Source organism: Panicum virgatum, chromosome 6K, assembly GCF_016808335.1.
Source record: "Panicum virgatum strain AP13 chromosome 6K, P.virgatum_v5, whole genome shotgun sequence".
Lineage (NCBI taxonomy): Eukaryota > Viridiplantae > Streptophyta > Magnoliopsida > Poales > Poaceae > Panicum > Panicum virgatum.
Window position 1 is genome coordinate 34074028 of NC_053141.1, and position 11443 is coordinate 34085470.

The 11443-nt window shown below is 48.5% G+C and overlaps 1 protein-coding gene across 1 annotated transcript; it reads left to right on the forward strand.

The window, feature by feature from the left end:
• Window positions 1-6706: 6706 nt before the first annotated feature.
• On the forward strand, window positions 6707-11120 carry LOC120712291 (protein SODIUM POTASSIUM ROOT DEFECTIVE 2-like). The gene is made up of 3 exons (XM_039998052.1): window positions 6707-7664; window positions 8891-8966; window positions 10628-11120. The coding sequence occupies exons 1-3, from the start codon at window positions 7200-7202 to the stop codon at window positions 10744-10746; spliced, it is 660 nt and encodes a 219-aa protein (XP_039853986.1). The 5' UTR covers window positions 6707-7199; the 3' UTR covers window positions 10747-11120.
• Window positions 11121-11443: the final 323 nt, after the last annotated feature.

Sequence of the window (11443 nt, forward strand, 5' to 3'; positions counted from 1 at the left end):
GCATACGGGCCGCACAAGAGGCAAAGGCGTGGCTCCGTGGAAGTATGGATTCAGGGATTGCATTGAATCGTATAGAAGCCGGCAAAGAAGAAAGAATGATGAGCGGGAGCACTTGCGAAGGCTAGAGGAACGGCTCATGTCACACGATCAAAGACTGGAGGAAGAGGTTCAACGCCAAGTGACCATAGCAATGAGCCAGCAATAGCAAGCGCAAACGGTGCTTCCAGAGCCTAATGTCGCAGCCGATCATATGTCTCAGCGGAAAAGCAGCTGCGCTTCCACAGACATCGCCGTCGAGCCAACGGGGATCCAGGCCGCAGTTGAAGCGACGGCCCCACAGCGATTTTTCCAGTGGATGAGATCACCCAGCAGACACCTTGTGACCTACAGACTGCCATTAAGAACTTAATGTTCACTGTTGCGTACGGTACCGGTATGCCAACCCAACCAAGCGATGTGTACCACGAGCAGCAAATTCCGGCAGGATATACAAGACTGGCATCTCAGCATGCCTCTCCAAGGCCATCATCTCCGCAAAACCCCCCAAGGGCAGCACTATCTCAGCAAGGTTCACCGGCACATTCTCCATCACCATCATCTCATGCGCCGATGAACACTCAAGCGTCACCGTCGCCTCCATGGTCACCCCCTCCGCCGCCGGCAAAGAAGGTAGCTGCACCGGCTAAGGAGCCTCCAAAGAAGAAGGAAAAGAAGAAGAAAACCAAGGAGGCTCATATTAAACCCTGGGACATGAGCCTTGAAGAATGCGATCGGATAACTCAAGAAAGAGTTAAAGAGCACTTCAAGCCGAAGCTGAAGCCGGACCCCGAGAAAGTGATAAATCCGGTAGATTTGAAATTTTTTAAGAGAATGCGCGAAGCAAATAAGAGAAAATTCATTCCGAGAGATCCCCCTTCAGACTATGAACGCACAATTATCAAAACTACTGAGAAAAAGAAAAGACAATCAAAGTCGTCGTCGTCCGACGTTCCACAGCTCGGAGCCCAAAAGAAACAATCAATAGAGCCTCTCGTAGTGGGACATATGACGCAACAACAAGATTTTGTTACATTTTTTAAAGAATCAAACTTGACGGCGGCTCAGATTGCAGGGGGAGAAGATATTCCAAAGGCCGATGTGGTCATCAAATGGACGTATGATCTGGGCAAATCTCTTGTATCCCCCGAAGTAGTGTCCGTGCTTCCAACGCAAATGTATAAGCTGCACCAGCACTACATGCGTGTGATGGCCGATTGCATCTTCATGCAGGGCGCAAAGATTAAAGATGATGATTTCTTACGGGGGGAGGCCATTATATGGATAAACTGGGAAGAAATTTACCAACTATTCCATCAGGAGGACCTCGATGTCTCTATGGTCGGCTTGTGGGTTCTGTAAGTATTTTACTCTCCTTACGTATTGTTTTGCATGATCTCAACATACTGATCTCTTGATTTATTCGGTATCATGTAGAATGGAGATACAAACTTGTAGGAGAAAGGGATACTCTCACCTCGGCTTCATCGACCCAATTACTTGTAATTGGAGGATTCTACATGACACTTCCGATGAGCTATTCCAAAACTTGTTCAAGTACATAAGCGTTCATCACAACAAGCAAATGATATTGTTTCCTTACAACTTTGTGTGAGTGATTCCTTCCGTCTAACTCTTTCTATTCTGTAATCAAATTGTTTAAACCTTAACTACCAAAAACTGCCTCCGTATAATCTTACAATGAACACTGGGTCCTAATTTCATAATTCCCGAGAAGAGCCTACTCGTGGTTATGGACTCATTGAGGAGAAATCTAGAACAATACGAAAATCTTGTTAACATGATGAGAAAGTAATTCTACCACTACTCCGTCGATGACCGATAATTTGAATCACTTTATTACTTGACTATAATTATTCTAATCATGCACAGAATTTGGAAACAATTCGCTAAAAATCATCCAGGCAAATTTGACAAGGAATTGAAGATCAAGACAGATTTTGCGGTACGCACTTGGATGATTCGTTGCACGATTCATTAGTTTTATTATATATTCATGTAAATACCTGATAATTTCTTCTCTCTTAAAGTGTATGAGGCAGAAACAAGGCACTAATTTATGCACATACTATGTATGCGAGAACATCCATACGTCAGATTGGGAGGTCCTCCAAGGGCCTGGACAGATTGGGAGGAGGAAGTAAGTAAAAAACTTGTTAATATTTGAACTCCTATTTTAATTAGTCAAAATTAATTATCCCCTTTTTCCATACGTCAAGGAGATGCGCGATAAACTCATATCGGAGGAAAAGATTATGGCGATTCAAGAACAATTGTCCGGATTTATTGTTGAGCAAGTCCTCGATCCAAAAGGCGAATTTTACTATGATGGACTATCTAATAATAACAATCGCAACAAATATGATAATATATGTGTATATATATAATTAAGAATGAATATACCTATGTAAATATATTTGTGTGTGTATGTATTATATTTCTATTTATGAGTATGTATGTATTATATATTTAAGCCCTCCAATAATATATATGTGTATATATATGTTTATATATGGAAACTATCTAGGACAAATATTATATAAGTAATTATATATATGTATATATTAGTGGAGATCTTACACACTGAATTCCAATATATAAGTTTAATTGAAATGTAAAAGTATAATCGAAATAGAAAAACAATTGAGAAAAGAGGAATAGAAAAAAAATGGACCTTTTGTCCCGGTTGGTAACACCAACCGGGACAAAAGGGTGCGCCAGGCACGTGGCGCTGGCAGCACCTTTTGTCCCGGGCTGACGTCCCGGTTGGGAAACCGGAACAACAGAAATTTCCCAACTGGGACAAATCAGCGTTTCTGTAGTAGTGCACGCACCCTCTGTTTAGCATTGTGAACTTATTTGCCCACGAATTCTAAAAAAAATAAACAACACCAACTTAGTGCATGTAGACAAATAAAAAGGCACATCATGTACCCATTCCGTGTGCCAAAACTAGCACGTACATACAAAGGTATAAACGACAGACTACCACGGCACTTGCAAAGTTTTGCTTGCACTATTCAAATAGCAACGCTTTTTGTTGGATCCGTCGTTGCCTTTCATGGACTATCTTCCGCTCTCTTTGGGCCAGGCTTTTAGCTAGCTATATAGGGGCTTTTTGTAGCACTCTATGGCTCGTTGATTTGAGGCAGCAACTTTTCAGTCTGTGGCTGAAAAGAAACAATTTTCTTATCAAAAAGATAATATACATGGCAAAAGTACCCCGCGCCGGGACCATCCATTTCAAACCTTTTCCTCGAGTCCTTATATACACACTCGATCTGCATGCATGTACCTAGTTCATGATGTGTTACGTTGAAAGGTGATGAAGCCGATCTATTGGATCGTATCAGGTTCAGCCATAATTCCAGGTTTGCTTTTATTTTTTTTTGAACGAACCGTCTAAGATAGTGCGAGTTCCTATTAATATAGCAGAAAATACCCCGGTAGGCCATAGGCAGGAAAAGAAAAGGGAAAAAACAAAGAAGACTACTGTAGATTTTGAAATTATAAGCAACTTTTGTATTGAACACATTATAATTTGGAGACGTTTTGGTGTCCAAATTTTAGGTACAACGGATCGCATCTAACCTTGTGCAAACGAATTGTTTGAGCGTTTTGAATTTTAACTTTGCTCTATATAATAAAGTTGTAGTTCTTAAATTTTTTATCAAATTTTATATTAAAAAAATTTATTTCAACACATTTTAATGTTCAAATTGTACTTATAATATTGCTCATGTATAAGTAATGAGGGAATAGGGTGTAGTTTGATTTAATTGAAATTAGAGGGTTCTTTTAAAAAATGCTGAGAGAGGATCAGGATGGCGGGTTGATTTCATGAAAACTTAAGATTTTCTATGCAAGTTTTCTTGAAATGGGAAGGTTGGACTACGGGTTGATTTTGATAAAAGTTGTGGATTTTTTTTCATAAAAATACATATGAGAGGAGGTCGGACCGCGGGTTGATTTCACTAATAAAGATCTAGGGCTTTTTTGTGAAATGATCGGGACCAACACGATATGGGCCGTCCGCTCGGCTGAGAAAGGCGGGCGACGTGGTACAATCTGGGTTCGAGAATTCACCAGTTTTAGATCTTTAGAGATATGTTTTTTTTAAAAAACAATTGGTTGAAGTTAGAGTAGTTTCATTTGAAACGAAGGGAATAGAAGAATGCCATTAACGTAGGTGTAGATCGATGTGCTCTCCGTTACCATACTTTTAATTAGAATTACTTTTCATGCTAACTCTTTATCTGCGTCCCTAATATATTCACCTTGTGCCTATAGTGTTGGATGCATTTCATCAAATGGGCCCCAAGGATTTACTAGCTAGCTAAGTAAACGTGCTGTGTATATGCTTGTACGCGCGCAGCAGGCCCGCCTGACGTCTTGAACTCTGGGGTCCCTGGCTATCTACGCGCGTCCGTCGTCCGGTCGTAGACGGGCGGTCGACCGTATAGAGTGGTCACGCACACTTGCGCGCACGCGCCCACAATTAAGGCGGCTTGCCACGCCGGGGCCGCCTGTGGAAGAGGATAGGAAATCTAGCTAGCTAGGCGCACATACAGTTGCGAGTGAATGCCCTGCCGGGAACGACGAGCTCTGAGTTCTCGCGGGTGGCCCAGGCCAGGCCTCCTCCTCCGTCGCCATCGCGGCTCCTGCTGCTGCATGCCCATCTGACCTCGCGTCACACTCGCTCGTAGCAAAGTGGGCGTACAAGTAGCTGCTGTGCGTGCATGCATGCAGATTGCGGATGCAGAGAGAGAGAGAGAGAGAGAGAGAGAGAGATGGCGAGAGTAGTATCTATCTATCTAGATCTAGCTACAGCTAGGTCTCGAACGAGTCAGTAGCAGCGAGAGTACACGTACGGGACACGTGAGTAGTACGTACGTAATCGAGAGATGCATGCCTAGATCTGATCTGATTTGACACAATGCATGCATGATGGATCTGACCACGGTCGAGCTGGTAGAGAATGAAGCTAAGCGAGAGCACGTACGTACACGCAGAGGCGTACGTGGAGGCGGCGCACTGCTTGCAGCGAGCGACCATCGATCGGCCGGCGACGAGAGCTAGATAGAGATACGACGACGGACGTGGCTTGTTTGGATGCAGCCTGCCAGGCAGCGATCCTGACCCAGGCCACCAAAATTGGACGCTTGGGCTCGCTGCCTGGGCCAGGCAGCTTCAAGCAAACAAGCATGCCGTGGGTGCGTGCGCGCGCGCGCGCGAACGGCGGATTAGAAAATTAAACGTGTATATATGGGACGGAGCAATCACGACTCGCGCGTGTCGTGAGGCATACTTTCTGGTCCTAAAGTTTTCTTTCGGCACACATTGTCGTTTATTATGCGGATGAGGAATAAGGCAAATACAAAGGGAATAGTTTTTGTTCTCGTCATCAAGTTTTACCTACCAATTTGCATTTTGCTACACTCGAATGACGTGGGTACGTACAGAAATAGTCACTGCGACCAACAGCAATGACACCCGGTATGTTTGGAGCTGTGCGTTCTCTCTCATTTCCTCCTAGAAGCAAATGGCAACATGTATTGCTCTTCTAATAAGAATTGAATACGTACTTATCTGTCCATGGCATCTCTAGAGACCGGAAAAGGGATGATAGTAGTGAGTCATTTGTTTTCCACCTATCAAACACATTGTTCCAAAAGTTGGCAGGTCGTAATGGTTTGGTTTGGCTTGACTTGACTTGAGTCATCCCTTTTCCACCTATTAAATACATACAGTACAAGACCTCTAGGTGGCGAGGGGATTTCTACGTAGATTCACTTCGTGTCAAAAACAAAAAAATGACTAAGGAGCCCCATGGGAACTCAAGCTCAAGCAAGGTTGCTTGGGCTGTTGGGCACACATGGTTAAATAGCAGGTCCCATTATTATTAGGCATGTCCATTATGAAACTATATTGTAGTGTACATCCCCCTTTTAAGATTTAATTAGTTGTACTAAAACAAAGCTGGGTATGTACATCCCCCTTTTAAGATTTAATTAGTTGTACTAAAACAAAGCTGCGGTAAGGCAAGACAAAGCGGGGACCCGCTTTAATTTTGCTGTTTCTTTCTATCATCAAGTTTCCTAATCAATTTGCATTTCTCAACATTCTTCCTCGGTGTGTTTGATTGACTCCTAGAATCGAACTACAAAGGCTAGTGCAACTCTCCAGGAATTACATAGGCTTGCGTTGCATGTTATTGACTTTTCTGAAAAAGAAAATCACGAGGCCTGAACATCATGAGCGGAGAGGCATTCTTGCGCAAGACCAGCCGTGCTCTTCTCCGACCTCTAGCAAGGACAAGAATCCCAAGGAAGAAGTCTTCATCAGATCCCTGCCACGAGGTGGAGCGGTGGAGGGCGTCACGGCGAGACCCACCCCCAAATCTGCTGCATCATTTCTGTTTGCCAATGCAGAAGTCACATGCCGCCGGTGGACATGTGTAAACCCAAACCCTTGCTGCAGCAGGGAATACTCACTCCAGACGAGCAAGCGGGGCCAACCTGTAGCGCGGTAAAAGACGCCTCAGCTTCGGCGAGGGGTGACGCCAGATACGTGCCCGGCCGAGACCGAGAGGCCGAGGCGGGGCCGCACCACCCCTTGTCGCCGTCGTCGCGGCGCGCGCACCTGCCGCAGCAGATAGATAGCGAGGCGCTGCTGCAGACAGAGGCAGAGAGAGCGCCTGCTCTCGTGCGTTGATGCATCTGGTGGCCCGGCCCGGCCAATAATTCCGATCTTGCCTCGCCGGCGACGCAACGCTCCAACGGAAGCGGCGGGCGCGAGAACGAAAAGGTTAGAGAGAGGGAGTGGGAGGAGGTGGAGGAGAGAGACAGAGAGGCTTACAAAACCCCTCCCATTAATTCCACCGTGATTCCATCTCCTTTGTCCTCCTCCTCGGCTCCTCCCCCTCTTCTCGCTCGCAGCAGCCGTCCCGTCCTTCCCGATCCCACCGCTTCTTTTTAAGCTCGGCCCTCTCCTCTCTCTCTCTCTCTGCTTGTATAAATCACTCTCTTTGTCGTGCCCTCCCTCGTCGTCGCTGCTAGTAGCCAAGCGCGGAAGGTGTTTGCGGGCACGGAAACCTCGCTCTGCCGCTTGGATCACGGCTGAAGCGAAGGCGCGGGGCGGGGATGAGGGCGGGCGGGATGCTGTGCCGGTCGCAGGCGGCGACGGCGGTGTGCGTGCCGGGGGACGCGCGGTCCATGGTGGTGGCCCGGCGCGCCGCCGGGGACGGCGCCGCCCGCGCCCTGCACGACGTCAGGTACGCGCGCCTCGGCGGCAGCACCGCGGCCGAGGGCGGCGGCCGGCGCTCCGCGTCGTCGCGCCGGCTCGCGGCGCCCACCAGGGACAGGCAACAGGCCGCCGCGGCGGCCCCTCCGCCGCCGCCGCCCGCCGTCGTCGTCTCCGGCGGCGCCGCGTCGTGCAAGCCGCGCGTGGAGATGGCGAGGCGGCGCCCCGCCGCCCGGGCGCCCGTGGCCGTGACGCTGCCCATGGTGACCAAGAGCCCCAGCAAGGAGGCCCCCGCCAAGGACCTCGCGGCGGCGGCCAAGCGCGCCGCCGCCGCCGTGGCCCCGCCCGGCGACCAGGTGCTCCAGGTACGAAACGTAACTGACGTCTGACGACCGGGCAGCCCCGTCACGCTTATTAATTTCCCTTCGTTTCGGTTACCGTGGCGTTTCCGCAGCATTTACTCGAAAATTAAATACAGTTGAAAAAATAACTAATAACACAGTCTAACTGATTAGTACGAGATAATTTTTTTAAGTCTAATTAGTTTATAATTGAATATAAATTGACAAATAACAATGAAAGTGCTATAGTATTAAAACCCAAAAAATTTCATGAACAGAGCCTTAATTTGACGACTAGTTACTCGCTAGAATATATACATATATGCATCGGTGATATACCGATACTATATATACGAGCACATGCTTAGCATACTTTCACTCTGTTCTGCTAGAGCCCGTCAGCAGTATTTTTTTACACCAAATCAGCAACAGGCACCAGCACTAGTCAGTTAGCAGTTTTTTTCTCACAATAAATCAGCACAGCTAGCAGCCTTGTGATCCGATTACCGCACCATCTAAGTTTTCAAAATAAAAAAAAGGATCACCGTACTATTTAGCACCAAAAGTTCACCCATCTTCTTTTATTCACATCCATCCGATCCACGCCAAACTTGAGGCATCAGTACAGTGGCCAGCATATATTCCAACTCCATACTAAGACAGACAGGCGTGCGTTGGCAGGTGATGAATTCCTTGGCGTAAAAAAATGGGAGTAGTAATAATTAATTAAAAAGGGAAAACAAAGCTGACAGACAGGCCCAGCCATGAGTAATAACCAGATTATCTATCCCAGCGGGGCCCGGGAATTACGTAGTCCTCGGCAACCGCAGCGGGCAGCGGGCAGCGAGTGTATTGATTGCGGGAGTGGGGTGGGCGGGGTCAAACCGTAGCAGGCGCGGGATACAGCAACGGCATTTACGCCAAAAAAGGGCACTGGCGATGCTGATCTGCTGAGAGCACAGTGAAAACATGAGAGCCTGATGAGGGCACAGTGAAAACAGGAGAGAGCTACCTAGCTCCGGGCTCCAAGCCTCCAAACCCAAACCAGATGGAGTGCCCCCTCGTCGCAGACAGAGAGTAGTGAGAGACTGGAGACGGCGGCAGAGGCCACTGTTCGCAGTGGACCATCGGCCGGATCGACACACGCATGTACAGTCGGCTACGCTAGCTAGAGAGACCCGTCTGCTTGCGCTGGAGAAAAGTAGTGGCGGTTAATTTATTTGCAGCTTCAATTCCTCCTCGGCATGCAGGTGGTGGTGATGAAGGTGGCCATCCACTGCCAGGGCTGCGCCGGCAAGGTCAGGAAGCACATCTCCAAAATGGAAGGTGCGTAGGTTCTACTTTCATATAACATGCAGTTGGTTTCGTTTAAGGATTAGATATTTTGTAGGTATCGTTATTTGAAGTTAAAAAAGGAATCTTATATTGACTGAACAAATCTAGACACAGCAGCGTTTTATTGTTCGGAGGGGAGGGACTGGGCTCGCTGGCTAAACCAGCAGCAGCAAATTATTCATCAGACTCCAAAAGTGGGAGTAACTGACTGCACAGTTGCGCCACGAATTCGGAAAGGTTTGTTGGGCGTTTGTGCAAAAACGCGCGGATTCGTCCGCCGTCACGGGCGGAAGCCCCCCCCCCCCCCCTGACGCGGTCCACCGGTATCATGGTGGACGTGCCAACCAACCGTCCACCACCCGCTAGTGCGTGCAGCAGCAGTGCGGTGCGTGACCTGGACCTAGCGGGTGCATGCATGCGTACGCCCTACCTAGGATATATATGCCGGATCCAATCTAAGAGACGCATGCACTCGTGGCACATTGCTTCCCAAAACCTCTCTGATAATCTGGAAGCATCAGCTAGGGAAAGTGGTGGTACGGATCGGTAGTAATGACTGTTGCTGGCCGTGTGCTGCCTGATGAACATGTCACGTGCATGAACAATTGAACATCTCGCGCGTCTGGTACAACAACGCAAGTAGCAAGGCATAGAGTATACTCCTATATAGTATCGTTTAACGAGGTCTTTGACCGTATAATTAGAAGTTGGTCATTGTAGTATTACTGTAGCTAATCATCGATTAATTACCATCATTAGATTCGTCGCGAAAAGTTATGCTCGTCCGTGAAGAGGCTTTGCAAATAAATTTCGTTTATTACTCTATTCATACAAGATTCTCTCGTTGCGCTACAAGAAACCAAACGGGCCCAGGGCTCACATGCATGCTGCTTGGTGCGTTGGTGGAGCTAGCGGCGTGTGGGGCACTGGCTCGGGCCCCCTCGCCGTATGTGCCGGCCGTAGAGTATTAGGCGCGCGTACGTACGCAGGAGCGGCTCACCACGTGCCTGCACTGCACCTCCAGATACGCCCGGAATGTATATGTATAGTATAGGGTCGCTGCTGGCTGCTGCGTGCAGGCCGGGCTGCATGCATGCGCCTCGTCAGCCGGGCACGTCTCGTCTGCAGTGGCTGTCGGGCCGGCCGGGGCTCAGGCATGCATCACCGCCCTGGTGAAACTAGACCTGGGGAACGTAGTCGCGGGCTCGCGGCAAGCAGGCAGTAACATTTCTTTGGCTGTGTTTAGATCTGTAAAATGGTGGTAAAAAGAGTCACATTAAACATTGTAGCACACTGCAACACTTTTCGTTTGTTTATGGTAATTTTTGTCCTACCATGACCTAACTAGGCTCAAAAGATTCGTCTCGTCGTGTACATCAAAACTATGCAATTAATTTTTTATTTATCTACATTTAATGCTCCATGCATGAGATAAAAAATTTGATGTGATAAGTGAATAGTGAAGTTTGGAGAGAAATTTTTTGAAACTAAACACAGCCTTTGCTTCTTTTTTGTCCAAGAAGAGCAGGCAGTACACAGCCTTTGCTTCTTTTTTGTCCAAGAAGAGCAGGCAGTGCTACTCATAATCAATTCAATAACCTGTGGCAGCCTGTTTATGTTGATGATGACACCGCTACTGCTGCATGCTGCAGGGGTAACGTCGTTCAGCATCGACCTGGAGAGCAAGAAAGTGACGGTGATGGGCCACGTGTCCCCGGCCGGCGTCCTCGAGAGCATCTCCAAGGTCAAGAAGGCCGAGCTCCTCGCCTGACCTCCGATGAATCAAATCCTCCGGCTGGCTACATGCGTCGACCAACCAAGAAGAAGAAGAACAAGAGGAGAGAGCTGGGGGTTCTGGCTGGGGACAAATAGAAAAGTAAAGGACAGATCAGACAGTGGTATGTGCATGCGTGTCATGGTGTAGCGATCGGGTGCGGTGCAGGCATGCATGCGCGCGCAGTGGTGGTGGTGGTGAACTGATGAGAAACCGTGTGTCGTCGTCGTCGTCGTCTCAGCACCTGCTGGGTGTAGCTAGCTATAGGGTCCGGTCGGTCCGAGTGTGCATGCTGCTTGCTTTGTTTATTACAGCGGGTTTACATATACTCCTCTCCCTGCTCGACCACCAGCTTTCTTTCTTTTTCTTTCTGCTTCGATCTCTTGCATGCATGCTTCCTTGTGGACGGCCGGCCGGCCGGACGATGCGATGCGATGCATGGCCCATGGCGGCGCACGTACGTTCCGGCCGGTCGATCGAGGTCCAGTCCAGGTGTGAGTCGGTGTCGCCGGCGCGGGCGGGGCGTGAGTGATCGATCCACCCACCATGCGTCCATGCCGGATCAACTGATCGAACGCGATGCGATGGGGCCGGGAGAGCTTGTTGGCCGCTTCCGTTTGGCACCGTGCCCTTGGCTGCTCGCGGTAGTGTGTGCCTGCGGCCCCCAAGCAGGACGATGAACAAGCCCGGGCCA

Bases quoted from the DNA above. Each gene is read 5' to 3' on its own strand.
- LOC120712291 (XM_039998052.1), top strand. From the start codon at position 7,200: ATGAGGGCGGGCGGGATGCTGTGCCGGTCGCAGGCGGCGACGGCGGTG. The intron at 7,665-8,890 runs GTACGAAACGTA...CTCGGCATGCAG, and splicing joins CCGGCGACCAGGTGCTCCAG to GTGGTGGTGATGAAGGTGGC. The intron at 8,967-10,627 runs GTGCGTAGGTTC...TGCATGCTGCAG, and splicing joins GCACATCTCCAAAATGGAAG to GGGTAACGTCGTTCAGCATC.